This window comes from Talaromyces rugulosus, chromosome VI (assembly GCF_013368755.1).
Source record: "Talaromyces rugulosus chromosome VI, complete sequence".
NCBI classification, from domain to species: domain Eukaryota; kingdom Fungi; phylum Ascomycota; class Eurotiomycetes; order Eurotiales; family Trichocomaceae; genus Talaromyces; species Talaromyces rugulosus.
The window spans coordinates 3,954,613-3,981,514 of NC_049566.1; the positions used below are offsets into that span (position 1 = coordinate 3,954,613).

The 26,902-nt window shown below is 46.0% G+C and overlaps 12 protein-coding genes across 12 annotated transcripts; 2 read left to right on the forward strand and 10 right to left on the reverse strand.

Annotated features, from left to right (window-relative positions):
• Positions 1–1,093: 1,093 nt before the first annotated feature.
• Positions 1,094–1,948, reverse strand: TRUGW13939_11659 (uncharacterized protein; the record flags this gene model as incomplete). The annotated part of the gene is made up of 1 exon (XM_035494764.1): positions 1,094–1,948. One exon carries the CDS (start codon positions 1,946–1,948, stop codon positions 1,094–1,096), a length of 855 nt encoding a protein of 284 aa, XP_035350657.1.
• Positions 1,949–2,587: 639 nt separating this feature from the next.
• Positions 2,588–3,695, reverse strand: TRUGW13939_11660 (uncharacterized protein; the record flags this gene model as incomplete). Its single annotated transcript, XM_035494765.1, has 2 exons — positions 2,588–3,528; positions 3,620–3,695. The coding sequence occupies 2 exons, from the start codon at positions 3,693–3,695 to the stop codon at positions 2,588–2,590; spliced, it is 1,017 nt and encodes a 338-aa protein (XP_035350658.1).
• A 974-nt stretch (positions 3,696–4,669) lies between these two features.
• Positions 4,670–5,944, reverse strand: TRUGW13939_11661 (uncharacterized protein; the record flags this gene model as incomplete). Its single annotated transcript, XM_035494766.1, has 2 exons — positions 4,670–5,313; positions 5,380–5,944. 2 exons carry the CDS (start codon positions 5,942–5,944, stop codon positions 4,670–4,672), a joined length of 1,209 nt encoding a protein of 402 aa, XP_035350659.1.
• A 3,065-nt stretch (positions 5,945–9,009) lies between these two features.
• Positions 9,010–10,675, reverse strand: TRUGW13939_11662 (uncharacterized protein; the record flags this gene model as incomplete). Its single annotated transcript, XM_035494767.1, has 2 exons — positions 9,010–10,087; positions 10,215–10,675. The coding sequence occupies 2 exons, from the start codon at positions 10,673–10,675 to the stop codon at positions 9,010–9,012; spliced, it is 1,539 nt and encodes a 512-aa protein (XP_035350660.1).
• A 1,174-nt stretch (positions 10,676–11,849) lies between these two features.
• On the forward strand, positions 11,850–13,212 carry TRUGW13939_11663 (uncharacterized protein; the record flags this gene model as incomplete). The annotated part of the gene is made up of 4 exons (XM_035494768.1): positions 11,850–11,990; positions 12,054–12,186; positions 12,256–12,379; positions 12,444–13,212. 4 exons carry the CDS (start codon positions 11,850–11,852, stop codon positions 13,210–13,212), a joined length of 1,167 nt encoding a protein of 388 aa, XP_035350661.1.
• Positions 13,213–13,322: 110 nt separating this feature from the next.
• On the reverse strand, positions 13,323–14,111 carry TRUGW13939_11664 (uncharacterized protein; the record flags this gene model as incomplete). The annotated part of the gene is made up of 1 exon (XM_035494769.1): positions 13,323–14,111. One exon carries the CDS (start codon positions 14,109–14,111, stop codon positions 13,323–13,325), a length of 789 nt encoding a protein of 262 aa, XP_035350662.1.
• Positions 14,112–14,821: 710 nt separating this feature from the next.
• TRUGW13939_11665 (uncharacterized protein) lies at positions 14,822–15,871 on the forward strand (the record flags this gene model as incomplete). The annotated part of the gene is made up of 1 exon (XM_035494770.1): positions 14,822–15,871. The coding sequence occupies one exon, from the start codon at positions 14,822–14,824 to the stop codon at positions 15,869–15,871; it is 1,050 nt and encodes a 349-aa protein (XP_035350663.1).
• Positions 15,872–15,924: 53 nt separating this feature from the next.
• Positions 15,925–17,727, reverse strand: TRUGW13939_11666 (uncharacterized protein; the record flags this gene model as incomplete). The annotated part of the gene is made up of 7 exons (XM_035494771.1): positions 15,925–16,483; positions 16,541–16,753; positions 16,809–17,024; positions 17,076–17,171; positions 17,223–17,308; positions 17,360–17,450; positions 17,510–17,727. The coding sequence occupies 7 exons, from the start codon at positions 17,725–17,727 to the stop codon at positions 15,925–15,927; spliced, it is 1,479 nt and encodes a 492-aa protein (XP_035350664.1).
• Positions 17,728–18,211: 484 nt separating this feature from the next.
• Positions 18,212–20,173, reverse strand: TRUGW13939_11667 (uncharacterized protein; the record flags this gene model as incomplete). The annotated part of the gene is made up of 3 exons (XM_035494772.1): positions 18,212–18,853; positions 18,906–19,847; positions 19,904–20,173. 3 exons carry the CDS (start codon positions 20,171–20,173, stop codon positions 18,212–18,214), a joined length of 1,854 nt encoding a protein of 617 aa, XP_035350665.1.
• Positions 20,174–20,520: 347 nt separating this feature from the next.
• Positions 20,521–22,215, reverse strand: TRUGW13939_11668 (uncharacterized protein; the record flags this gene model as incomplete). Its single annotated transcript, XM_035494773.1, has 3 exons — positions 20,521–20,829; positions 20,894–21,867; positions 21,936–22,215. 3 exons carry the CDS (start codon positions 22,213–22,215, stop codon positions 20,521–20,523), a joined length of 1,563 nt encoding a protein of 520 aa, XP_035350666.1.
• A 342-nt stretch (positions 22,216–22,557) lies between these two features.
• TRUGW13939_11669 (uncharacterized protein) lies at positions 22,558–23,352 on the reverse strand (the record flags this gene model as incomplete). Its single annotated transcript, XM_035494774.1, has 1 exon — positions 22,558–23,352. One exon carries the CDS (start codon positions 23,350–23,352, stop codon positions 22,558–22,560), a length of 795 nt encoding a protein of 264 aa, XP_035350667.1.
• A 561-nt stretch (positions 23,353–23,913) lies between these two features.
• TRUGW13939_11670 (uncharacterized protein) lies at positions 23,914–25,498 on the reverse strand (the record flags this gene model as incomplete). The annotated part of the gene is made up of 2 exons (XM_035494775.1): positions 23,914–25,234; positions 25,293–25,498. The coding sequence occupies 2 exons, from the start codon at positions 25,496–25,498 to the stop codon at positions 23,914–23,916; spliced, it is 1,527 nt and encodes a 508-aa protein (XP_035350668.1).
• Between the last annotated feature and the right edge of the window lie 1,404 nt (positions 25,499–26,902).

Consider the following 26,902-nt stretch of genomic DNA (forward strand, 5'->3'; position numbering starts at 1 on the left):
AGGCCAGAAACTATAGAATGCATGATTAGCTTGTGTCTCTTAAAACCAGTGTAACAGAATAGTAGATAGATATACTCACTTCTTCCATCAGGTACTTCTCTTCCTTCTTCTTCTTCTTCTTATCTACCTCCGCTCTGTTCCCTTATTCACCATCAGATATACATTATATCTGTATTTTATACAATATTTTTCATCGCTACTTACCTCGTTGAAGAGGGGTATTGAGTGTAGGTCTAGCTTCTGCTCTGAGGTGCCGTTGATCATGGCGGCGTCGTCTTGGTCTAAATTTAATCTAGCACTCGTTGTTAAATCACTAACACGCAAAGTAAACTTTAAATATGACATTAGACATCAGAAAAGGATACGGATATCAAACAACGCACAGTTTCAGTGCGTACGGTCGGTGGCCGGGGAGGAGGAGGAGGAGGAGGAGGTCGTGCTGGTATTTAATGCAATGCCTTTCAACCACTACACACGCTATATTCGTCTGTGCTGACAATTTATACTTTTATTGTCGGCTGGCAATAGGTATTTTCTATTGCAGGATACGTGGATGTACCAGGAAAGCTCGGGTTGATGGGTGTTATATCAGTGCTGATATATCATGTGTTGAGATTGTATCTTCAATGTTATAAAGATACTATAAATATCAATTGATGGATTGCATTAATTGATAAAAGGCTAAAACATTGAAATGATAGCCAATAACTCTAAGCATGAAATCAGGTATGTGCTTACATCTTCATGTTAACTAGTGGTATCCAGTATTACTATTCGAGTAATAAACTAAAAGAAGCTTAACCATCTATATCTTATATTATTGCTAACCACATGCATCAATTTATGCGGTTACATGTATATACTCTCAACATTGAACTACCTAATCCAGGGGCACATATAAGATCGTGGCCGCCCGCGCGAATAGGTCTATCTGAGAAAAGACACGGCCCTTTTCATAAGGATCTACAGCACCAGTCTCACGTATACCAACATTTACAAGAATATGAAGACGAACACGGCGGATTCAAAATTGCACGGTAAAGAGCAACAAGCCTCCGGTATTCATATAATATACAGGTTCACATCAATTGATCTATTGACCCACCTTCATAATATTCTCAACAACGTCTAATCCAGATAGTTTTTTAACTGTCCCATCCAAAGCCCCAGATGGTAAGAATCCAATCAGCCAGGCTAGCCAAGCCTGCTCCCCCTTATATATGATCATAGGTGGTTTCTTCTTAAGCAGATCTCTCACAACGGCCTTTGCCCATACCGGTGCCGGAGATCCAACACCTACAAATTTTTCCTGGCTGAGTGTTTTCTCCACGACATCTCTGGCCGGGCTATAGAATGAGGTATCGGGAAGTTGTGGTGTTTTGGCGTCTCGTCCATTCTTTATCAAGTTGGAGAGCACGATGCCGCTTTTTATGTCCACCACAGTAACACCTAAAGCTCCCAATTCAAGTCGAAGTGTATCAGACAACATGGCAATGGCCGCCTTGGATGCGGTATATACCCCTTGAAAGGGTACCGTGGCAACGGAGGCCAATGAGGTATGGTTGACAACAACCCCGCCATATGAACTCTTCACTAACAGGGGGAGGAAGGTCTGTGTCACTTCAATGTAGCTCCACACATTTAGATCAAATATCTTCTTGGCATCGGCGATATCAAGATCCGCAATGGGCATGAGGTATTCAGCACCTGCATTGTTGACCAAAATATCGAGATATGGTAACTTCGAGGCCGCATTTTGGATAGATTCAGAGGATAGGACGTCGATTATTAATGTCTCAATACCAGCAGAGGAACATTGACCTAATTTGGCACTGTTGCGTGCTGTAGCGTAGACTTTGAGCCCGGCGGTGTGGAATGCTAGTGCAAGGGCAGCCCCGAGACCGCCGTCGGAACAGCCGGTTATGAGAACGGTGCGTTGAGAAGACATATGTAATGAATATTTAGAAGGTTAGAATTATTTGAATCCATGTGGACAGCGGCAAGAGTTGTTTATAACTTTACACGCAAAAGCCAGTGGGAATGGTGTGTTCCAAAGCTTACGCATTTCGGGGAAATCTTACATATAATATGAACGTTTGTAAGTATGTTAACTTGCTGATTCTAGAATATGTTATTTATCTTTTGTGGCATGTTTCACCGAGGTCGTAGTCTGGTTACTGATAAATATCTACGCGGGATGCGATTATGCCTATAACCCTAACCCCAATTGCTAGTCTATAAATAGCAGCGTAAAATGTTGAAATATCAGCGAACCTGCTAATTTCTCAGTAAAGCTTGGGTAATTCCGACACACCACGAGATCCGGACCGATAAAATATAGACATAAATAATAAGCAAAGAGTCAATAATAGTGAACTCCACCTGTGATAGCGCTTTGCTTACCCCCCAGTCGGCATGTAATCACCCCGAGCGGGTCAGCACGCATCTCAGTTAGAATCGGAGTATTCATGAATTCTGACGAATCTAGTATGATAATACTAGAGAGTTAAATACTGGGAGGATTAAATATATGTAATGATTGAAACTCTGGATTTCTCAAATACTATAGACATAGAATTTATTTTCATTACTGCACTAGCGACTTTTTCATTTTGTAATGCGCATTAGCACCACCATGTAATAATAACTCCACACCGGCTTCAAAATCAATATCAATAGCTTTAAGTAAGGGCGTCATACCCTCGCTGTCGCAGCCATCTATCAGACTCTGATCATTTGCGCAATGCTTCAACAGAGCTCTCAGTATCGATACTCTTCTATGCAAGACCGCCCAATGAAGCGCCGATTTGTAGTGACCATCGACGGGGCCAATTTGTGCACCATGAGCGAGAAGCACAGAGACGGCATCTTCATGGCCACTGATGGTGGCGTGAATTAACGCAGTCAAGCCTTCGCTATCCGGTTCGTCGCAGTCGACGTTGTGCTGCAACAACATGCGGACAATCCGCTCATTACCGTTCTTCGCGGCTATATGGAGAGGGGTGAGAAAGCCCGAGGCTGAATTAGGATCCGCATTCTTCTCTTTCTCGGCGTGTCTTGAAATAGAGGGTGATGAGGCCATGGGTTCGTCGATGCAGGACGTTGGTAGAGAGCGATCAGCGGCCTCGAGACTTTCGGACTTTCTTGTATCGCCATTTTCAGGAAAGCCTCGGCCACCCGCAGAGAATGGGACGGAGACACTGCTAGTAAAATTAAAGTCCACTTCTGACGACGAAGAAAACTTGACATTATGCATATTCGTACGATCTAGAACTCCCAAAAGGCCATTGTTACGGCTTAGTAGACATGTCACGCCAAAGCCGTAAGCTTTCGGAAGAGAATTAAGGGCTGTAGAGGTTTTCGTGCTCATATCTGCGATAGACGCGCCGACTTCCACCGAACTGGTGGCATTGATTGATGTATCCACATCTTGCTCGACGTGAATATTAGATGAATTTGGCGGACTCGGAGTAGTGGGCTGATTTTGGGGCTCTGTCTCTGCTAACTCTTTTACCTGAGCCTGTCTTTCTAGAAGGCATGAATAATAAAATTAGTTGGATATTAAAATGGAAGAGCTAGATTTTGGGGGAAAAATTCCAAGAGTAATTGGGTTACTAACGTCGAAACCTGCGCTGAGCCATGCGATTCTGAACCCGACGACGGTCAATATAATCTTTGTCCTTTCGCGACTTCATCGTGATGTATGCTGTTATTTTATGCAGATGAGACGTTTGGCTCTGGAAATGTAGGAACGAAAATCGAGAAAGGTACTCGACGGCTATTTTTGTTCGTTGTTTCAAGATGTGGAGTTGAATGTCCACAGTGGAAAACGAAGGAAAACTGCGCCTCTTATATCAAAAGTAGTGTAGATGTCGATATCTACTGTCGGCCAGATGGCATTTTTCGGATTGCCATTCGATCTGCACAGGACTTTGGTTCAAGTTTATCTGATTTCGCTCAAGTGTTTAGTCCAGCTTATAAATCGATTAGTCCGAGGCTGAGCCGCACGCCGACAACCCCTCAACGAATGGTGGTGAGGTGACTATCAAATCGCATTGCATACGCGACAATTTATAGTCCAGTCGAATGCTTTTTACTGCTATTTATTCATAAGGGCATTTTACCCTGTTTAGTCGTAAAGTCCGAGCGTGCGTTTACGCATCAACCCCCTTCGCTCCTGGTCCTGTTATTACACTTGACTACTATTCCTTTATTACACTAGCTTCTGAGCGTTATACATATATCACCTTCATGAACAAATGGGTTGTCAAGTAAAAAGGTCTTACTTTCGAACTGTATGGTTAAAATTGGTTATATAATTCTTTCTTTCTTTTGGGCTAGTATTTATCTTTTCATAGCAGCTTACTGAGACTTAGGCTAGTACGGGGGTACTAGGAGTCATTTTACCTACTGTTTTGTAGTGGTTCGCATTAAAGAATAATGGAAACAAAACTGGTCACAGAATCGATTTTATATAAGCATAACTATGCAAACAGAAGTAGTAAGAGGCGATATTTCCAGGGTGCCAGTTAACAAGTCGTGATACAAACATCTTGAATGCTTTCCTCCAACCAAAAGTAGCGCCTTGCTGAACTCACATAAAAACGATATGAAACCCAAAGCCTTCAAACTGATAGAACTTAGTAAGGTCGTGATGTTAAGTTTAAACTCAAAGCCCTTTCTCTTCATCCGTCTCGGTTTGGACACTGTTGTTCCGGAGAAGAATCATGTCGCTGTCCGCCGCAGCTTTGGGACCATCAAAAATGACCGCAATCTCTTCCCGCAAACAATCCTTGGTTTCTGGAAAGAGGAAATAGACAACCCAGAGAAATGAAAAGAGACAGCCAAGATATACAAAGTAAAATTTCCAGCTCAAAGCGTTGAATGCGATTGGGTTGATGTATTGACTGAGCGAGGCTGCAGCAGCATCCACGGTAAAGAAAAGTGAGACTCCTTTTGACCGTAAATAAAATGGCAATATATCCAACGCATAGGCGACGGAAATGGTAGAACAGGCCAAGTTGTAGCCTGCGTAAAAGAGAAACAGCATTGGCAAAACAGCCACACCTGCCGATATCAGGTGCCGCTCAATAAAAAGACCTGAAAAGCAGGTAATCAATGAGAAGAAAAAGAACATAACTGAGATGGAGCTCATCCAGAGTGTTCGGCGACCAAAGCGTGTCGATAACAAAGCGCCGCACGCAGATGTGGCTGCATTCCAAAGTTGTAGACCAAGGTTGACTGATGCTTGTGCCCTAGGATTGTCGACACCGATAGATATGAGAACTGGCGCGAGGTAGAATGTGATAACACCTGTGATTGGTAAGTATTAGCAGGTATTTAATCACTTCATAGTGCTTTGTTATTGGAGTTTCATACAGTTTCCAACCCACTCGCTTATGATACCACTAAACACGCAAATTGCGAAGCGGTGCAAGTTGCCTCTGGTCTTGAAAAATGCCTTCCACCCGGCATGGTCTTTCATGGCGGCCTCTCGTGAAATGTTAGCAACCATATCCTGCAGTTCCCGCTGCACCAGTGGGTTATTCTTGTCTCCATTCCCATGATAATCAGCCAGCAGAGCCAAAGCTTGCTCCTGTCTGCCCTTGGCCACAAGCCATCGGGGACTTTCGGGTATAATGCAAAGGGCTATCAACTGGATAGTTGGGAACAAGGCCTGCAACAAAAACGGCCATCTGAAAGACCATTCTCCATTGACCGAAAGCATACCAATGGTCATAACACCAGACAAGACAGCGCCCCAGTACCACCCCGTTTGGTACAGGGATGTGACGGCAGCACGATACCTAGGATGGGCAACATCTGTTATAAGACTGGGTGCAGTAGATTGCATGAAACCTGCACCAATTCCGAGCATAACCCTTGTCCCAAAAATAACCCAGATTTTTATATAAGATGCTTCGATGATTGTTGCGAATAGCATGATGATGCATCCTATCCTAATAGCTGTTTTTCGGCCGAAGTGGTCGGCCACATGAGAACCGGGGATGAAGGAACAAACACTGCCTAGAGCTATAGCGCCGATTATTAAGCCCAAGACAGATTTGCTCATATCATCTGCTAATACGGCAACTTTCTCCCCCCCCCCCAAAAATCAGCTTTCAACAAAAGAACACGACGGTGGAAATGGGCTTACACTCTGGAAGCATCAGAAGTCCATTGATCTGACAAAGATTGTATCCACTCGATGCTGATGACGCGAATGTCATCAAAACACCGATTTTAAGACGCGTTGCATGGCTCAACATCCTCATCGGAGATGAATAGTCTTGGTGTTGAGAATTTCCGTCGAGATGCTGCCAACTTGATGACTACTGTACCTTCTAGTAAACCAAAAAAGACACGAAAAGGATTCTTTTGAGTAGTGTAGCATTAATATGAAAAAAAAGAAAAGAAAAGTTTATAGTAATTAAACTTTTGAATAAATGTCTGAGCTTATGTAGAACCAGCCTCTTAAAGAGCAGCTATATGCATACCGGAACTACCAACCGGGATGGACTTTACGTTAAAGAATGCCATTTCAAAAGTTTTAATGTTGATCTATCTGGTTTTTTATCGATGAGTTTACGTGATATTGCCATTTATAGTACGGGTATGTTGATCATTACTTCATAATACCTGCTTTATAGCATAGATCAAGGGAGTCAGTGACTTATGCACTTCATAAACCGATGCCAAAAGGTGGTTCCTAAGGGGGCGCCACCCCTTGAATAATATTGTGCTAACGGCGATCAACGACATAACGTAATTACTCTCCACTAAAGCTCAAGATAATAATAGACATTATTATGAACGTTGAACTCAAATACTGGTCTGTGGAGGTGTCGGGAAACATCCACTCCAGATATCGGATTAAGGAAGGAGAACACTGGAATGAAGGGTTAACATCAGCATTATATGCGTGGATATTCTACCCAATCAAAACATGCATCTCAGTTTGAATCAATCATTAAAAGGAACCGGTAAATTAATCTGTCATTGGACATATGACGTGAGAATTGAACATGTTTGGTCCCGGATATGTGATCCCTTCAAGCCGAGCCAGTTGCAACTTGCAAGTGAGAAAAGAATGCCGCTCCTTACGTGCACTTTGTAACAGGTCACACGGTTCATCATTGAAACAACAAAAAGAAAGGTTCCAGTCAAAATGTCGGGAATTTCAAGATAGACCGCGTCATTACAAACAGTAAAAGGCATAACGCAAACTTAAATGTACGTAAACTAAAAACCATGTAAAATAAGTTTGAATGAAGCTTTGACAAGGGCCTAGAGAAAACCCCTGGCTGGAATTTAAGAAAGTATAGAGGATGTCAGCCAAGACATCCTTCCAATCAGCTTTGAAGAAACGAGAATACGAGTGTCACGAGACTATTATTGATAAATTGTGTTGCTTAATCACACAGTCAATATGACGACAACTCTAATCAATATCGTCTCCATCTTCTTCATTTCTATAACACATGACTCCTGTTTCTCAAATCATGTCGTTGAAGAGCTCGTACCTACTAAAACAACAAGAACTGCTGCGTATGTGGCTGCAGCCACCAAAGTTTCCTTATTGTCCGTGCGAAATGCAAGGCTTATCGACAAAGCAAACAGAATCATAGAAACTGATACAGTGACTAGGCTTTTGGTAGTTGATGGGTTCAATGTCATTACTAACATCGGACAGACTAGAAGCACACTACCGGCGATTGCAACCAGAAAGCGCGCAAAACGATCAACAAAACTCGAATACTTGTATGGCGGAAACCTGTCATCGTACCTGAGAGATGATTCTGTACTCGAACCCCGCTCCTCTTTGCTCCAGGAAAGTCTGCGCCAAAGATATTTCCGGAGCAATTCTCGGAGTCGGCCGTAATCTGTCACGGGGATTCCTGGAAAGCCGAGCAATGCAGAGTCATATGGGCTCGCCTGAATTCTGAGAAAGCGAGATGTTCGCAAAAAGCTATCTAGCAACGTTCTCCGTGGGGGTTAATATGCCGGAATCATGAATTTGGAACAAGTTTGACATTTGATGAAAGTTTTTGATAGCAGTTACTATGTCGTGTTTGTAGTTTATTGTTAGCCAAATTAGCCACGAACCTTTCGAGTAGACTCGTAGAGTAGATTTACCATATTCATGCATTAGTCGCCGTAAGTGGACCAAATATGGTTTCCGACATTAGGAGATGCATCTTTAGAGAGTCGATTTGCGAAAGGCAAGCTGATTTTGTATATGGATTAAATTTAGGTGTTGTAACGACGAAAATTCCAATAGAAACGGGCCTTGCTTGTCCTCGAGATTAGCAAAGGCCTTGAGCTCCTCCAAGTAATTTGCTCAGAGCTCGAAAGCATCGGTAGTACACTTGATATCTTGGTTTGAAATTTCAGTATTTTACTTGTAGCTATCGAAAATACCAACACAGAAAAACCCTCAACGATGTTAAAGCTACTGAGACTCCTTTCACCTTGGCCATCGATCGGCCCAAATGAAGATAAGATGTACTTGGAGTTAAAATCATTGGCGGAATGTATTGTAAAAGGTGCAAATTCAATATCGATGGAATCACCTCGCAGGCAAAGCAGGCCTGGGTGGCAGAAAGGGGCATTCACGAAAATAAAGTTCAATTTAATCAATTGATATAAGCTTAATGACTGTGCTGATGAGTTTTCTTGCGAATGAGTTTGATGAAATCGCGAGAAAACTAAAAGGGTATATTAAGGCGCCAATGCAAAAAAGCGTTGACAACAAGAATTATAGGTTACCAACTACGGAACAGGACAAGGAATGGACTGATATGACTGGCGAAGTACTCACAGAGACAGTGAAGATAACAAAGAAGGATCTATCTAGGGTTTGTTGATTGTGAATGCTATACGTTAACATCCAAGACGTAGGAGAAACATCTAGTAGGAAGTTGAAAACAGCGTCGATGAATTTCTATTTCTTCATAGTTCCCGTTTTAATTCTAATATAATATACATAAAATTGCAATAAGGTGATGCTCATCTAGTAGAAGGCATAGAGCTAGCAAAATACTGGGAATCTAGCTCATTCAACAGTGCATTCCAATCTAGCGAGTCAACCTCCATCTCGGCACTGAAACTTTCCCAGTCAAAAAAAGGCATGTCGAGATTGACTTGAGCAGGTCCAGGAACCGATGAAAGGTCATTATTAGAAGAAGCAGTAATATTGGTCGAAGAGGGTGCATTCACATCGGCAACGTGAGACGGCGTGAACCCCAGGCCTGACATTGCGGTGGATAGAGTAGAGGAATTGGCAGTAGAAGAACGATCTATGTTGGCCATAAATGGTAGCGGAAGCTTGTACTTACGTGCCACACTATTTAGAGACTCAATTAACCCAGAAATCATGGGTGACTGATTCCAGGCATCCTCGAGAATGCTGCATGCGTCCAATAGCTCTGCCTTTCGAATTGGATCGTATTCTCCGTGATCACTATGAAAGCAAAGGTCGAGCAAAAAGGCAATATTGGCGATGAAAACGGACTGCAAAACACCTGATATGCGAAAGCGAGTGTGCACGAAAGCCACGGCTTCTCGCTCAAGCAGGCGCTCTGTCCGGATGATCTGTCTCGCCGCATCTAGACATGTCTTGCGGGAGTATGCATAACTTGCGGAATTTGCGTATTTGCTAGTAATGTAAGGCAAGTGCATTTTGCAGCGGTGTGAATGTAGTAGAGAATTTAGAATATATCGTTGAATGATTATTCCGGGAGTCAACTCCGGGCTATTCTCCGAAGAACTAAGTCGGAAAAACACAGGAATACCCATCATGAACTTGTTGAATTTGGCGTCAACTTCTAGTACTTGGGCATGAGAGGCTGGCTCTCCCGGCATGGCGTCTACTGGCATGCGGTCGCAGAGCTCCCGACAGAGCTCACCCAGTCGAATCCGTTGAAGAAAGTAGGACATTTCAGTCGGCTCACAAAGCGGTTTGTTGATGCTGTTTGGCATTCCATCGAATAGGTCATCATCGTTCGCGTTAAATGGTTTGCGAGTGGTGATCTGGTGTGGAATTATAGTATATATGCCTTCGTGTGGGCTTGCGTACCTGGACATCCTAGTCGTTCTTTGTGATTAGCAAAAGCTTCATACCAGAAAAAGGATACAAAAAAACGTACATCCTGTAATTATTTATGATTAGCAAAAGCTTCATGTCAGAGAAGAAAAATACAGAGAAAGCGTACCAGTCTGTAGCCGACAAATACCACCATATCCTGCGACCAATTTCCTCTGCAACGGTGCCCGGTGTTGGTCTCGCGGTATTCGCTATAGGGTGTGAGTGATCCAGGCGATGAAAACCGAGATCGCGCGCCATTGAAATGGCTTGGTTGAGCAAAGAAGTGTATCGAAGAGTTATGCCCTCAAAATTGACGAGCATGAAAAAAGCAATAATCATTGCCTGGATATTCTCTACTGATCGAGAAGCACACCGGCCCGCGCGATCCACCAGGTCAAGACAGCCTTTCACCCACAGCGGCGACTGGGCATTCGCCTCTTCGACGTTCTCAAAAAGGCCAGGGTGAGCAGTCAAGTCGAGAGATGTCCAAGAGTATGTGGTACTGGCAAAGATACTAAGAAGTAATGCAATTTGAGGGGGTTCCACTGGCTCATCCTTTGCTAGTTTATTGTAGATCTGATCTACCATGGCCCGTACAGTCGGAGTATGTATGACGTGATGAATATATGTTATGTCTCGGGCATATTTCTCGAACATATGTTTTGCTTCTTCGTGTCTTGGAATCCATATACATCTGACTGGCTCGACAACGGCCTGCTGTATTGCCCCGGAAGGCCATATGTACAATGGTGATTCCGGGATGTATTTGATGGAGCAGACCCGAAAGGTCACTCTAATGGGTCCGAGCAATGTCTTGGAGTGTTATTTAAGAAATGAACATACGCTGTCAGGTATATCCTTTGTTCAAAAAAGGGGCCTGATAAAAAAAGGGTGACGAGAAACTTACTAGCAGCCCTTCATTAACAGAGACGTTTTTCAGTACGTCTGCCTCTATTTCTGAAGAAGCAGCACCGTAATTGGGAGATACAGTTGTCCGGCGCTGGATTGGCTGCGCTGGTGGACTACGCTTTCTAGGACGGCCATGACGGGTATCCTCGGTTTGTTGGAGAACAACCTCCTCTAGAAGCCGGACGCGGGCTAGAAGCTCAGAGTTTGATGCTGAATCAGAAGTAGGTCGAGCAGGTGCCTGTGTGGATGAAGTAATGTGGCTTCTTTCCGAAGGGTTTGGCGCCGTGAATGGCTGCAGCGTACAGGAAATGCCCCTGGACAAACAATTGGAGCAGGGCGCCTGTCTGCTGCAGCGAAGCTTGCGAGAACGACAGAAATAGCACGACACTGGCCGGTTACGCGGCACTGACCTGCGCTCCCCAGTGCCCATTTCGATTTTCCTCCTTCTCGGGCGATGAAGTTCGCTGATACAAAACGCGGGGGCGGCTAAAAATAACTGATCACTCGGAGTCGCCACTAGATCTGATAAGATTAACAAAAAAAACGATTGCTTGCCCGAGCCGAAACCGGACCGGCGACCTTTCGGTGTGTATGATTAGTGTACTGAAAAGCAACTCTTATTCAGAAGCATTTACAACTCCATTGAAATCCAACTCAGTAAGAATTTTCCTGGTACGCAGAATGTAGCCAATCAGCGGGTGCAAAGTCCGCGGAAGTTCCGCTCCATCCGCGGAGGGATTTAGCCCTAATTCTGTCCGCATCGGGAAAAGGGCGAAGGTATATAAAGTCGAAAAGCATTCATTGACACCCTATAGATTTCTCTTTTCGATATACCAGATATTGTGTATGAACAATGGACTCCATCGCTGACCAGATTCGGGGCCTCGCCGCCCAGGCCAATGCCGCGGAACAACTTAAGATCCTCAACACTCTGAATGAGCTTCAGGTCGAATTGCAAGACCCGATAGAGCAAGTTTTTGGAATATACTGCTCCGTAAGCTTGCCTGTTATTGACTGGCATGCATTGACGAGCCAAAGTGCTGAAATCGTATTGTAGGTTGTTCAGGTCACATCGATCAAGATCGCCGTCGACCTCGGCCTTTTCCGCAAATTGGCTACACTCGAAAAGGGATCGTCAAAGACGGTGGTTCAGCTGTCACAGGACACCGGTGCGGACCCGGAACTTCTTGGTATGTTTTATTTTACTCTCACGTGGCCGTTATCTGAGCACTGTTGCCAATATTTACGATCTTGAATAGCCCGCATTCTACGATTCCTTGCTTCCGTCCGGTATGTCCAGGAAGTAGGAATTGATACTTACACCGCAGGAAAATTTACTCATATTCTTGCCCATCATGAAGTTGAAGCGGCGGTAGTCCATGTGTAAGTACTACCTTATTTATACCCGCAAAACAGGGACCAACCCCGACTAACATTGGGAAATTAGGGCCTGCTTGATCAACCCTATTCTGAATTCAACACCGGATTTCCTTGCGGAGACTGGCTACAAAAACATCACTGACACGGCCAAGACTCCATTTCAGAAAGCATTCAACACCGAACTGAAGCCCTTTGAGTGGCTTCCACAGCACCCGAAGCTCTTCGCTTCAATGCAGGTAGTCATGACATCTCTCCAGTCAAGCAACTGGGCCGAAGGGTTTGATCTATTTGAGAAACAAGTCCAATCACTATCCGCCATTACTGTACCACCTTCTGAGCCACCGTTTTTCGTCGACGTGGGTGGTGGGTATGGACATCAATGCCTCCAGCTGCTTAAGAAATACCCTGGTCTCCATGGCAGGCTCACATTGGAAGACCTATCGGAAGCTATCGAGAAGGCTGAACACGTGGATGGGATTGAATACATCACGCAAGACTTTTTCGAACCGCAAACAGTTCAAGGAGCTAAATTCTACTACTTGCGCCGCATTTTGCACGACTGGCCCGATAATGATTGTGTCAAGATTCTTATGCGGCTTGCGGATGCCCTTGGCCATGACTCGAGGATATTGCTCGATGAGGTTGTTTTACCCGATACTGGAGCTTATTGGCAATCAACACTGGCAGACTTGACAATGATGGTTGCTTTTGCAGGAGCCGAACGAACCAGCCGCAAGTGGCATGAAATTGTTGATCGGGCTGGATTGAAGATTGCACAGGTGCATGTGTTTGATGCGCGACAGGGATACGCCATCACTGTACTCGAAAAGGCTTGATGGATGGATGTGTTTCTTTCGAAGTTGTACATTAATTACTCTCCATACGTATATAGATCTTGTATAATCGTATCTAGTTCTTTGAGCTTATCACACACGAATGGGCAGTTTTAATACATGACCCATCCACCACTCGCTGCCAAAGCCTGACCACTAACCCAGCGACTCTCCTCACTAGCTAGCCAAGCTACTACCTGAGCAATATCATCCACTGTACCGAGCCTATTCTCAACCGGTGTGTTCTTGCGCTGCATATCAACAATATCGGCAGGAATATTATCTAGCAACTCGCTCTGCACAGGACCAGGGTTTACCGTATTAACAGTGTGCTTTGCCGCACCCAACTCTGCTGCCCAGCAGCGCGTCAGTCCCTCCAGGGCAGCTTTAGATGAACAATACGTGGATAGCTCTTTGAATCCATAGCGCGCACCCACCGAGCCGATGTTGATTACTCGGCCTGGAGTTCTGAGGAACGGAAGGACTTGTTGGAGCATCAACATTGGCGCACGCACGTTCAAATCATAGACAAAAGAAAAGTCGTCTGTCGAAATATCCTGCACCGGCTTTACTAGCTCGACACCCGCATTGTTCACGAGAATGTCGATATGCGGGCCAAAAGCCTTCGTAGTTTGTTCGACGATTCTTGCAGCTGATGATGGAATGCGCAAGTCCGCCTTGATGGCGATTGCAGCTGTAGAGCCACTGTGGTGGCTCATTGATGCGACTTGCTTCACCAAGTCGCTGGCACTGGCATCGCTTTTTGAGGAGGTGTATGTTATTGCGACTTTGGCGCCTCTGCTTGCGAGTCCCAACGCGATTCCAGCTCCAATGCTCCGAGATGCCCCAGTGACTATAGCCACTTTTCCGAGCAGATTTTGATTAGGAGAGGGGGGACTCATGATTTAAATTTTCTGGTTTTGAGTTTAATAGAATTTGAGGAAGGTTGAGGAGGGTGTTTGCTGTTTATACCAGCCATTCCTTGATATGCATGCGGCCCCACCCCGCATTGAGAGACAGATCCTGACTTCATGGTCTCCACAGGCTGGTGGACTTTGTGGTATTTGCCTTTGATAATAGGAAACGTCGTGGGTAGCAATGTATTGAGATGGTCACTGCAAGGGTCATCAGACTAATCGATCTAGAGAAGATAATGGTAAATGACCAAATGGAGGCATAATTATGCTATTTCTGCAAGAGAGATGACACGACAAAACCATAATCATGTGTGACCCTAGTAACTGAGGGAAGATTGAGTACTAGTACTTTATAGTAATCAGACTTAAGAATAATATACCACTGAAAACTGTCATTAGGTATTTTCGACATTGTATGCAACATTTAACCCTAACACCTGAATCTGGTGTGGGTCTGGTGCGGGCCCACCCCGCATCTATCTTTGTGATGTACGGAGTTAAATTCGGCGATAGTAGTGGCTGGGCATTTGAACACTTCATGTATACCAGAACCGGATTTATCACGGAGGTATTCACATGATCGAACTGCCTCCGATTCTGCTTCCGGCATAGTTTACACGTTGAGTGTATATAAACCGGGCTATCACCTCAGGAGTTAATTGACACGGTCTTCAAAATTCAATTAGGCTACAAAAATGTCTTCTGCTCTAAACTTCCCAGAAAACTCTACCGTTTTGGTGACCGGAGCCAATGGACATGTGGCTCAGCATATGCTCGAACAACTCCTGAGAATCCCTTCAGTCAAGGTTCGAGGAACGGTCCGAACAGCTACATCCGAAGCCGCCTTGCAAGCAGTATTCGGAAATTACGTGGCCTCTGGGTCATTGGAAATCATCCAAATCCCCGACATCACACAGGAAGGGGTCTTTGACACTGCACTTCGAGATTGCACACATGTAGCGCATGTGGCGTCGCCCCTGGTGGTTGGGTCGACCAATGTCGAAGACGAGGTGCTGAAGCCCGCTCTACGAGGAACGTTGTCTCTTTTGGCATCAGCAGAAAAGGCCAATAAGCTGAAATCAGTGGTCATAACAGGCTCTTTTGCGTCCGTCATTGACCTTATGCAAGATCTGCGCCCTGGATACACCTACACTCCCAAGGACTGGAACCCATTGACCTACGAACTCGCGGCCGACCCTGCCCTTGATCTGTCTAGGTGGCCAGAAAGGTATCGTCCATTTGTCACGTACACGACCTCGAAGAAAGTTGCAGAACGCGGGGCATGGGACTGGTGGGCTGAACATAAGCCAGCATGGGATCTATCCTTTGTCAATCCTACCTATATCCTCGGCCCTTATTTGCTGCCTGTATCCCGCGAGAAGCTGAGCTTTAGTTGTCATCTTGCCTCGGGTGTCGCGCTGTCGAGTCCCAAGGATAATCTTCCCTTGATTGACTTTCCGCACTGGGTCGATGTGAGAGATGTTGCTCTTGCGCACCTCCTCGCCTTGACGAATCCGCAAGCCAGGGGCGAGCGGTTTATTCTTGCTCCGAACAAGGTTCCTCCTTCGGCTTTTGCGAAGATAGCCAAGGAGAGACTTGGCCTGCATCCGTCAGAGGAGATACAGGAACTGCCTCCGATGTTTGACATTGACTCACGCAACTGCGAGTCCGTATTGAGCATGAATGATTGGATTGCCTTGGAAGATTCTTTAGTAGATTTAGTTAATCAGATAACACAAAATTAACCTGAACTTTGAAAGGGACTTTTTTTCTTCTTCACTCCTAATAATACACACAATCACAGAATGTATCTGAAGCCCTTCACAACTACACCGTTCCTCTCGTCTTCTTCATCCAACTTGCGATTCTCTGCCTTTAGCACAAACCGAATAATGATCGCCATCCCAGCACACGCAGTACAAACGCACGCCAGCGTAATTCCGGCCGGCACGTACCTCGGCCCTTGCGAGCTTGGATAGAGATACGAGCCATAGATACTCGCCGAATTTCCAAACATGCCACATATAGCCACTACAACGGACCGTTTTGCCAGTGGACGCGAAAAGCTGGACGTGATCCAGGCAAGGATAATCTGGAAAGGGGGTAGAACGCCAATGGGAATCAGATACATGGCGAACATGCGCGCACCTGTGTTTCCGGTTGAAATGACAATGATATTACCAATTGCGCCCACGATCATGCACGCAGCAATATGCATGCTACGCTCATTGGTGCGCGAAGAGTGGTATGACACAATCAAGACAACGAGGAAAGTTGCAAACCAGACAGGGACGGTGAGTAAGAGGGTGGTGATATTGGGAAACCCAAGAGACTGGACGATGGTGGGGAAGAAGTAGCTAACATTTGTTAGTTCAGTTTAGAACAACAATCTCGAACAGTGGAATGATACATACGTAAAAGACTGCGCCAGCAGATTTAAATGATGCATAATCATAAACATATACAGCCGCCAGTCCTTGAACGCCATCTTGACCGCTTTTATCGGACTGATTGCATATCGATCATCGACTTCGCCAGCGGCATCTTGCGCAAGTCTCCATTCGGCATAGTGGCGCTGTTCTAGCGACAGCCAACGCGTGGTGCTTGGATAGTTCGGCATGATCCACCTGTTTCTTCTGTAAGCTATTGTGTTTGTAGAGAAAAGTAACCTAGACGACATACACTGCGACCGCTGCAATTGCTGTGGTGGCGGAACCTTCGATGATAAAAAGCCATCGCCAGGCAGCTAATCCTCGGGCGCCATCCATGTCTGAAAGGACGCCAGCAGCAATGAGACCGCCGAACATATTGGCCAGGGCCACACCGGCGTACAACAAGCCGATTCTATGAGCCAGCTCGTGGGCTCGGTACCAGGACGACATCAAGAAGATGCATCCTCTGTTCGCATATCAATAAACCAAATCTTTCAAATCGAATTATGGCACTTACGAGAAGAATGGTGCTTCGGCTGCACCGAGAAATAGTCGGCAGATGAGCTCTCCGACGAAGCTTTGAGTCGTTGATTGCAATGCCGAGATCATACCCCTGGCTCGCGTTAAATAGGCGTCGAATATACGTTATTCAGGAGTAGCTTACCACACAGCCATGGTTCCGCACAGATACAAGGAGGGTCGCACGCGGGTCAGGAGGAGATTTGAAGGAAGTTGAAGTAGAATGTAGCCCTAATTCGTTAGACCACCTTTCCCAACTTGATAGCGAAGGAGTTCTCTCACAATGAATAAAATCGATGTAATTGTGTTATACTCCGTTCCCTTCAAGCCCAAATCCTGCTCCAAAGTTCCCAGCCTCGCCTGTGCAAGTGCACTGCATTTTTATAACCGTCATTAGCACGTCGAATTTGAATAAGCACGGAGGAAACATACTTTCTATCCAGGAAATTCGTCAAATACATCAGCACAACCCACGGTAGCAGATGCAAATCAATCTTCCGTAGTAGTTTCTTCGTGTTCGCATTGTGCCAGTCGGCATCGCGCGAGGCAAACTCGACCGACATGGCCTGTCGCTCAGCATCGACTCCCTGTAGCCCGGCTGTCGACAGCTCAATGTGGCACGAGGGATCTAGTTTTTCGGGAGCTTCCATTGTTGTCTTTTTTCTTAAAGAAATTCGTAAAAGACAGCTGCAGTAGATGAACGATCGATATTTCTTGGAGAGAGATCGGAGACTAATAAACCCCACGGGGATTCTCCGTTCAATTGCTTGGTTACCAATCAGGGTGGCGACGAGATGCGGGCTGGTATCCGATGCCTGTTTGGGACAAGGTTTTCTCTCCGATGCCCGCTTTGGGAGCGCTCCCCGCATTTACATTGACCAGTCAGACTGCGTATCTTTCCCCGCATTGTCGGATAGCAAGCCGAGCGCCCTTATGTTATGACTCGTGATGCAGAGAGTAAATAAGCGATCTATAGCTACGATTTGATTCGTTTATTCTTAATCCTTGGGCCTTGATGTAATATAGTAATAGGCTAATTCGTGTTGTAGATGTTGAATTTATCCTCCGTATCTAAACTCTGAAGAAAAGACTTGGATCTAACTATATTACGTGTATCCTTCCATGTATCTTCGGCTAAACAGACATATAGTAGTACCTGGTCCCCGCATCATACTCAAGGATAACTTCATTTTCCATCATACTCACATCGATGATAATCTGTCGCCATAGATTGAGCTCATAAGAATCTGGCGTTTGCCCCGGCGTTATTAGCGCGCACAAATACTGCGTGCCATTACTCGTATCCCTTCCCGTAAGATCCAATGCCTGCTCAAAGGCTCCCTTGGCGGTTTCTTGTACCGCTGCAACAGGACAAAGTATGGTAGCCAATTTAATGTCACCAGGGATGTCGATCTTGGAGTCATGACCAGGCTGCTCATTCCAGCTAACAACCATGCTCGGGCGAATGCGATCTTTGAATGGTATTTCTGAGGCGGTGGGATTGGAGTCTCGGCTCGACGATACGAGCCGAGAAAGTATGGTGTCAGGGTCAGTCGACCCGTTGGAGTTTGACTGCGTTGTATTCGACTTGTCGCCGGCACGCTGTGAGTCAACATGCATTTGCCACAACTTTGACCTAAACGCTTTTGCCTGCTGCGTGCTGACACCGGGTGTCTTTAAGCATCGCCGTTCAAAGTTAACGGCTGGCAGGCGAAGTAGTTGAGCGCCTGACTCCGTAGGAGCCAGCACAGCAGAGTCGATTGGAGGGACACCTGACTAGCAAGGAGTTAGCATAAAAAGAATGGAAAAAAAAAGTTTAGAATCTTACGTTTCTACTTATCCAGGCTTTTACTTGTGCATTCGTCCAAGCCATGGGAGCCATTGGGTTAGATTCCTTGGGAGCTGTGCTCGTCGGAACCAGAACACGCAGCATTTCGGCATATCGCAGGGTATTTTTACTTGGCGACACATCAGCCAGACTTGGATTTACACAGGCTATAACAACCGTCTTGCAGGCTCGGCGGCCAGTAGGGTCGAAAACGTGTTTCAAGACCTTTGTCAGTGCGCTTTGCCGGAACGGCACACGCGGCTTTTTCTGCTTTGACTTGGGCATGTCCGACAATGCGATGGCATCTGACTCGACCTTACCGCGAATGCAGTCCTTCAACACTGACAGGCTCATGTTGATCTCACGCGCCTCGCGCATGCGGTCAGCTCCGTGAACTGCGACGTCGCGAGCAGCTTCGGACCCGGCTAGATCAACCAGATACAAAAGTCCATCTGACCCTGTAGCTGGGTTTCTGATACGAATGCGACAGATACCGTGTGAGCGAGACGAAGCGTCATTCTTCAGGGTCGGTGCAGTCCGTCTGAAGGATGCAGCTCGTTCAATTAAATCCATCACTTCGTCTCGGTCCTTTACCGGGTGCTCGGTTACCCCGGCCAGTTGAGTCACTCCAAAGGAATCTTCAAGAATTGAGATGGGTTTTCGGGAGCTAAGCAAGTCGTAGGCCGAGTTTCCGGCGAGGTCGATGATGGTCATGTACATTTCCCTTTGGCCCTCGAGACTGCCGTCCATCAAGGATGCGGTCACGAGTTTTTCTAAATGGCTGACGGTGAAAGTTTTGCTGGAGCCTGTCTGGCCATAGGCGAAAAAAGTTCCAATACCGCCATTCCAGGCAAACGGAACAAGATGTTCTACGGCATCTTCGTAAATCTCTTCGGTGGTTGCCTGTGAGTTGAATAGTCTGTCCACCTTGTATTTAAAGGACTTGAGCAATGTGATCAGTAAAGCCTCAGATATAAACCCTTTAAATTCTATCATACCTTGAGTATAGGCCGCCCCCTCGGGTGATTATAGAGATCGTGAATGTCTACCACACCAGCCTCGCCGATTTGCGCAGACCGTGGGTAGACAGCACATGGAAACCCAGCAGCAATGTCCTCGTCCAGCAGAGGCCGGATCCTGGCACTGACAATCATTTCTGGGCTTGTTGTCTCTGAGGCTGACTCTTTTGGCCGTGGCACCGGCGTGGTGTTGAACGCCTGGACCATGTTGCGGTATTGAGCCGCATTTTCGAGGTAAAATCTGTCCATTTCGGGCGGGATATTGCGTTAAAGTAGGCTGGAAATACAGAACTGCGGCTGTGTGTTCGCTGACTTCACTAAAATCGAGGCCACAGACGCCTTGTAGTCTCCTATTTTGATTGTGGCTGCGACGCGTTTTGTTTGTTTACTGGCTGTTGTTGGGAGTGTTGACTGCTGCCTGAGCCGCAACGCACGGTTCAACAAGCGTAAACCAATCGCGAATAAGCTTGTGCGATCATATACTATCTATATCAATGATACTATTGGGTAGGGATATTCATTATTTATACTATACAGAAACGAGCTTGATTTAATTAGACCATCTATGAAAATTTGCCAACCAGAATGATGAAACACTATAACGAAAGCGCTGGAAGCTTCTCGGCCATATCTTTGCTCCATCTGTCTGCATAGAACCTCATCGGAATGAGTACAAGACCACTAAGCCAGCAAATGAACGCAGCCATCGTTAGCAACCACCCGGTGCCAATAGCATTAGCCAGCGGATCAGCAACCACGAGCGCAATACAAGCTAATGAATTGCGCAAGAGATTATTGACTGCTACTCCCGTACTCGAGCGTTTGGGCACAAACTCTGTGAGCATTGTGGTCATAACGTTGGAGACTAGCATCATCCCGAAACTGTAGAAAAACGTGGCGAGACACTGTATTTTTTTTGGATATATTTTAGTTAACTGTTTTTACGTGCTTGGTACGAGAACGACTTACCGGTACAAACCAAAAGATATGCTTGTCGGCCGTCCATCCAAACCATACCAAGGCCGCGGGGTATATAAACGCTGCAATCCAAGCATTCTCTCGCAGGCGGTCTTCGGGAAGAAACTGGATATTCCCATTTTCATCATATCGACCGACTTTTGTCGCTTCTCGATTCATAATATAATCCGTCCACCTCCCGCCCAAGACTGAGCCAATAATTGCACCCAAAGCGCTCGGCGTATAGAGCAAACCAACAATCAATGGAGAATAAGAGTACGGCGAAGATGAGAAAACCGTCTGTAGGGTGATATTAACAAGATAGTAGCTCGCAAAGGTTATGCCGGTATAGAAAACGGTGATCAGGATTGGCATAAAACGTAACAAGCGAGACACTTTAACTGGAGCAATAATCACATTTATGACTGTGAATATCCACCGCGTCGCAGATTTGCCTTGCTGCTTCTCATTCTCCGTGGTAGTGGTTTTCTGTTGACGACTTTCCATATTTGATGTCTCTGGGAGAAAGAAAAGGACCAAAAGGAAGACCAAAAAGCCGTAGATAACCATGACCCATTGAGTGCTGCGCCAGTTCCATTTGATAGCGACAGCACCTCCAATTATTGGCGATATAAGGGGACCAAGCATTGGCCCAAGGAAGAAAATTCCCATAGCCTTTCCTCTCTCTTTAACATCCCAGAGATCCGCAATAGAACCTGCTCCAACAGCTTGAACGCTGGCGCAGGCTCCACCAGCCAAGACACGAGTGGCGATGAACATGCCAATATCAACACTGACAGCAGCCAAAATGTTGAAGATTGCTAACAGAAAAAAGGAGATCAAATAAATGGCTCGGCGACCATATTGCTCAGAGAGATAGGACCACCATAGAGGTGTGAAGGCTACCGCGAGGGAGTAGAAAGCAACCGACAAATTGACAACTGTAGGAGTTGAGTCCAAGTCTTTAGCAATGTCTTTCAAAACAGCTATATGGTATATTAGAGTTACTCTGCAGATATGGAATATGGAATTTCTGTGATGGAAGATTACATACGCATCAAAATTGTACTTCCTAGTGGAGCTGCCATGGCCGCCAAAGAAATAATCGAAGTGAGGCCAAGCTTCAATCGACGATCCGCATTCTTTGCATTGTCTGGAATTGACACTAATGCTAAAAATGGCAAAAATCCTTTGGGCTTGGTTCGTTCGTTTGTTGATTCAATTGCACCCCGCTCTGCGGTAGATTTCTCCAAGTCTCTAGAAGCATCGTTCGTTAAGCCTGTGTTTATGGCTGGTGATTGCAATGTCGTTTCGTCTTTTTTGCTAACTTCCATGATGTTATACACTATATAAATATCATTGTTTTCCCTTTTCATTCAAGTATGCGACTGGTGTGGAGGGTTCAAATAATATTAAATAAGAACCGGTTCATATCGTAGCGGGCCGCGCGGGCCGCATGCCCGGCGAGATCTTCCGACACACAATAATAGTTGAACCAGGGCGTATACAGTTTAGTTCGTGTTAAATGGGAACTGAATGTGAAAATTGTGAAAATTGTACGCGGAGCACAGTTTTAATGATATAGTTTGTATTTTCCTTGTGGAATTCTCCTATGATTACTACTCATGATTTCCCCTCTCAGCACACATCCTCGTGGCCGGCATCCCAAAGAACTTCTACTTGAGGAGTCTTCCACCATCGGTCAGGATAGTTTGACCAGTAACAAATCGATCCTTCATCAGATACAGATATGCCTCGGCAGTATCCTCCGGCCGTCCTAGGGTACCTAGCAAGTTGGTATCCCGGAACAGCTTGTATGTAGCCTCCTTTATTTCTTCATTTCCATTGCCCATCGATTGCAAGAGCTCGGTATCTATGGCGCCAGGGGCCACTGCATTGACACGCAACGGTGCCAGCGAAATAGCGAGCGCGCGCGAGGCTGCATCGACTGCACCAGCCCATGGGATAGCGGTGACGAAATCTTTGACCGGCTTGAAGAGCATGGTCCCAGTTGTTAGGGTGATGCTCGTCTGAGGCCCGGTTTCCATGTATTTGGGAGCATGCTTAGCAAGCATCATAATACCGGCAAGCCGATCACTGGTCCCGATTTGCTCAGGTGTGATTTCAGATAGCGACGGGGCGTAACCAGGGCTGCCGGCTGTGTTGACGAGGTGGTCGATCTTCTTTCCGTCTTTGGTGGCGAAAGTAAAAAGCGAGTTAATGCTGGCCTCCATTGTCGGAATGTTGTATAGGTCGCATGCCTGGCCAGAGACGCGCGATGAGAGCTCGGGATAGCCCTCGCGGAGGCGAGATACGGCCCTTTCAACCTTTTGGGGGTTGGAAGAAGAAATGACGACTGAGGCGCCATATTCGAGAGAGCCTTGAGCGACGGCGAAACCGATACCTGATGTTCCTCCAAGAACCAAGACGCGAGCGCCCTCGAGTTTGTTGAACTTGTGTCGTTGAGGCATGTTTGAATTCTATACGAGATATATTTATTTGATGGTCTCAAAGATAGTCAACGACAAAAGTGATGCTGACACTTGAGAAGGTCCGATACTATTCTTTTCAATTTTAATTGCTTGGGCCGAATAATTCAATTTTATTTCGATGCCAATCCAAGGTATTTATATGCAAAGCTTTCCCACGCCTCTATACATGTAACGGCGATAGGCGGACATAAGACACGACGTCACGGAATTCCGTGACTGGAAGTATTTTGAAGCGTCTTGCTCCTCCACAGCTCCATGTAATTTGACGGGCATCGATTAGACGATCTAACACCGGAAGTGGCGCCAACACAAAAACTTTTCATCTTGACTTGGCTTATGGTTGTGCGGCAAATAACGACAGTGCAGGGCCGGAGATAGGAGTGAGCCACATATCCTTCCGCACCCGCTATTGGCTCAAATACCGTAAGCCAAATTGTGCCACCCGATTAGGTCTAGCGGCGGCGGAGCTACATCAAAATGCATCGCGGAGATTCTTCCGTAAAGGATCAAGTTGTCAAGGTTTTCATCAATAACTCTAAATCAATATATATACCGGAACCCTGTCCGTGCCAGGTCTTTCCTCTCTCGGTCCTTCACAGTCAACCCAGGCGCAGCAGAGATGCCCTCTCGCTCTATCTCATCCAGCTTCTTATTCTCCTGTATGAGGATAAACCGCATCACCACCGCAAGAGAAATGCACAAAACCCCTACGGCAGCAATGGTCGCTCCGGCAGATACATACTGCGGCGCGGCACTGGACGGGTACAAGTAGGCCCCGTAGATGTTCGACGTGTTTCCAATCATGTTGACGATCGCAGTCACGGCCGCTCGTTTCCCCAGTGGTCTTGGAAAGGTGTTTGACATCCAAGTCAGGACGATCATAAACGCGGGCTGGGCTCCCATTGCCATAAAGAACATTCCAAGGAAGCGTGGGCCTCGGAGATGGATGGTGATGAGCATGATATTGCCAATGATGGTGAGAAGCATTGACAGACACAGATGCAGACAGCGTTCGTTTGTCCGAGAAGCGGACCATAGAACAAACATATTCAGCAGGAAAGTTGCTACCCAGACGGGCGCAGTGAGTAGCAGGGTTTTTATGTTGTCGTACCCTAGTGTGGTTACCACGGATGGGAAAAAGAAAGTCACCGTCTGCGAGAGTAGCACACAATGTTGCATCAAAACGAAGACCCAAGTGCGGTAGTCCATGATCGCTAGTTTAGCAGCATGAAACAAGGATTTTTTCGTTTGTTCTTCCTCGGCATCGTGCTCGCTGGCTTCACCTATGTCAGATGCAATCCGCCAAGCAGCATAAGCACGCTCCTCTTCGCTCAGCCATGTCGTTGTATGGGGAAAGTTAGGGAGCACGAAGAAGGCAAAGGCGGCAACAGAGACAGTCATAATGGCCTCGATGATAAAAAGCCATCGCCAAGCCTGCAGGCCTTTGTATCCCTGCATATCACGTAGCACTCCCGCAGCAATTAGTCCGCCGAACATATTGGCCAAGGCAGGCCCGGCGTAGAAATAGGCGAATCGTTGGGATAGCTCACTGCGTGTATACCAGGTTGACATCAAATAGACTGCACCGGGGAAATAAGGCGCCTCAGCAAATCCAAGCAAGAATCTTGTCGCCAGAAGTCCGCCAAAGCTGTTTGTAGCCGCCTGGCAACCTGATATTACCCCCCAGATGATCATGACAGTTGGTAAGTAGATTGCCGGTCGCAATCGAGTGAAAATGAGGTTGGATGGAAGCTGCATGAGCAGATAGCCAACGAACAAAATCGATGTAGCCGTATTGAATTGAGTGCCACGAAGGCCGATATCCTCGCTAAGTCCGCCTAGTTGTGCTTGGGCAAGATTGCTTGGAAGAAAAGTCAGTTCGGCCGGCTCATGAAGTGCAGTTGGTGTGAAAAGCGTACCTCCTATCGAGATAGTTCATCAAGAACATATAGGCCAGCAACGGTAGCATTCGCAAGTCAATCTTGCGAAGGAGTTTTTTGTTGTATGCTTGGTGCCATTCCTGAGACCTTTGCGAGAAACCCCAGGGATCCTCCAACGGTACATACTCTAAAGTTGCTGTATCCTTTTTGATATCCAAAGAGTCTCTTTCAGTGTTGCCTGCCATGTTTGCGCGTGTACTTGGTAAGAAATGGAGATTTAAATCGGTAGCAATTCCGTTCGATTTATATACGTACGTAGAGTTTCCGCGCAGACGGAAATGTGGGGAATCCGGGGGAGCTCCGGGGTTTAAGCTTTCTTGCAGTAAGCTAAACGTCGGAGAGAAGCGCGATATCCAATCTCCCTAATTACACACGATTCTTAAGCCAGCAGACTATTTAATCAGTTTGGGGAGCCCTCCGATGTGATATAGGTGGCTTACGACCACAATTAGTTACTAAACCTTAGAGAAACATACACATTTGGCTCAAATTTTGATTTGTATTTAAAAAATTACTTCTTGGCAGCTGCAGCAAAAGAAAAAAGGTTCCCTGGGCAGTCAATCTATGGTGTACTGACACCGACATTACCTACAAATCCCGGAAACCTCTTCACTTTTATTACGGCTTGCAGCCGCGCCGCGCCACATCTTTCATAGTACATTCATGTCTTGTATAATAAGGAACTTTTCCTGACTTGCGCCTGCTAACATTGAAATATTGTCACACGAATGTCCTTGACCGCACCGTAATAATGGTACTCCACAGGCCCGCCTCTTTCATTGGCATCCTAGACGTAGTCCAGATTGATATATCGCGAAGACAGCCAGTTCGTCTATAATAAAGATAGCATACTCTTGGATTACTCTGCAGTAATCAGAGATACCGGCCGGATTTAAAGAAAGGCGTTCCGACTTTCGCTCCAGCCGTGCATCGCTGCTCTGGGCCAAGCTATTTTCTGACATTTCACGCATGGCGATTCTTTGGAAAAGGCAGAATGAGGAAATGGATCATTCAAAGGTCATTTCTGGATAGCTGAAGTTTAATTCTTCAATGATTGTGCCATACCATCGATAATATCATAGATCTCCTGCGGAGGACCTCCGGATGTCTTCGTTGTATAACCGATCCACTTGGGGCGAGAGAGGTACCGTCAGGGGTAGGGGCAGCGCCATGGGTTTCGACAGTGAAAGCTGTAAATAATTGATCAGCATCAAGATCGTTATCGCTATAATTCTGCTACGAAAGAGGGGGAGATTGTAGATGATGATGATAGATAGATTGAATAGGGATGACTTACCCATTCGGATTGAAGAAAGAAAGTTCAAGGGTTTTCAGGTTAAGAATTAATATGGCGGCGGCCGGAGTGGAAAAAAAGGCCATAAAAATTCCTTCCAGTAGAAGAAGTAAGTAGCTCCTTTTCGATTGAATTCTCAAAGACGGCGATAGCCGCAGTATTGGGCTAAACATCATCGCGACAGATGAACTTATAATGCCCTGAGATTTTGTGACCTTAGGAAGGTTCCGAAGTGTGTAGTTTGTGATTCTTCGATGCTCACGGATCTGTTTATGTAAATCAAATGTAGAACCGA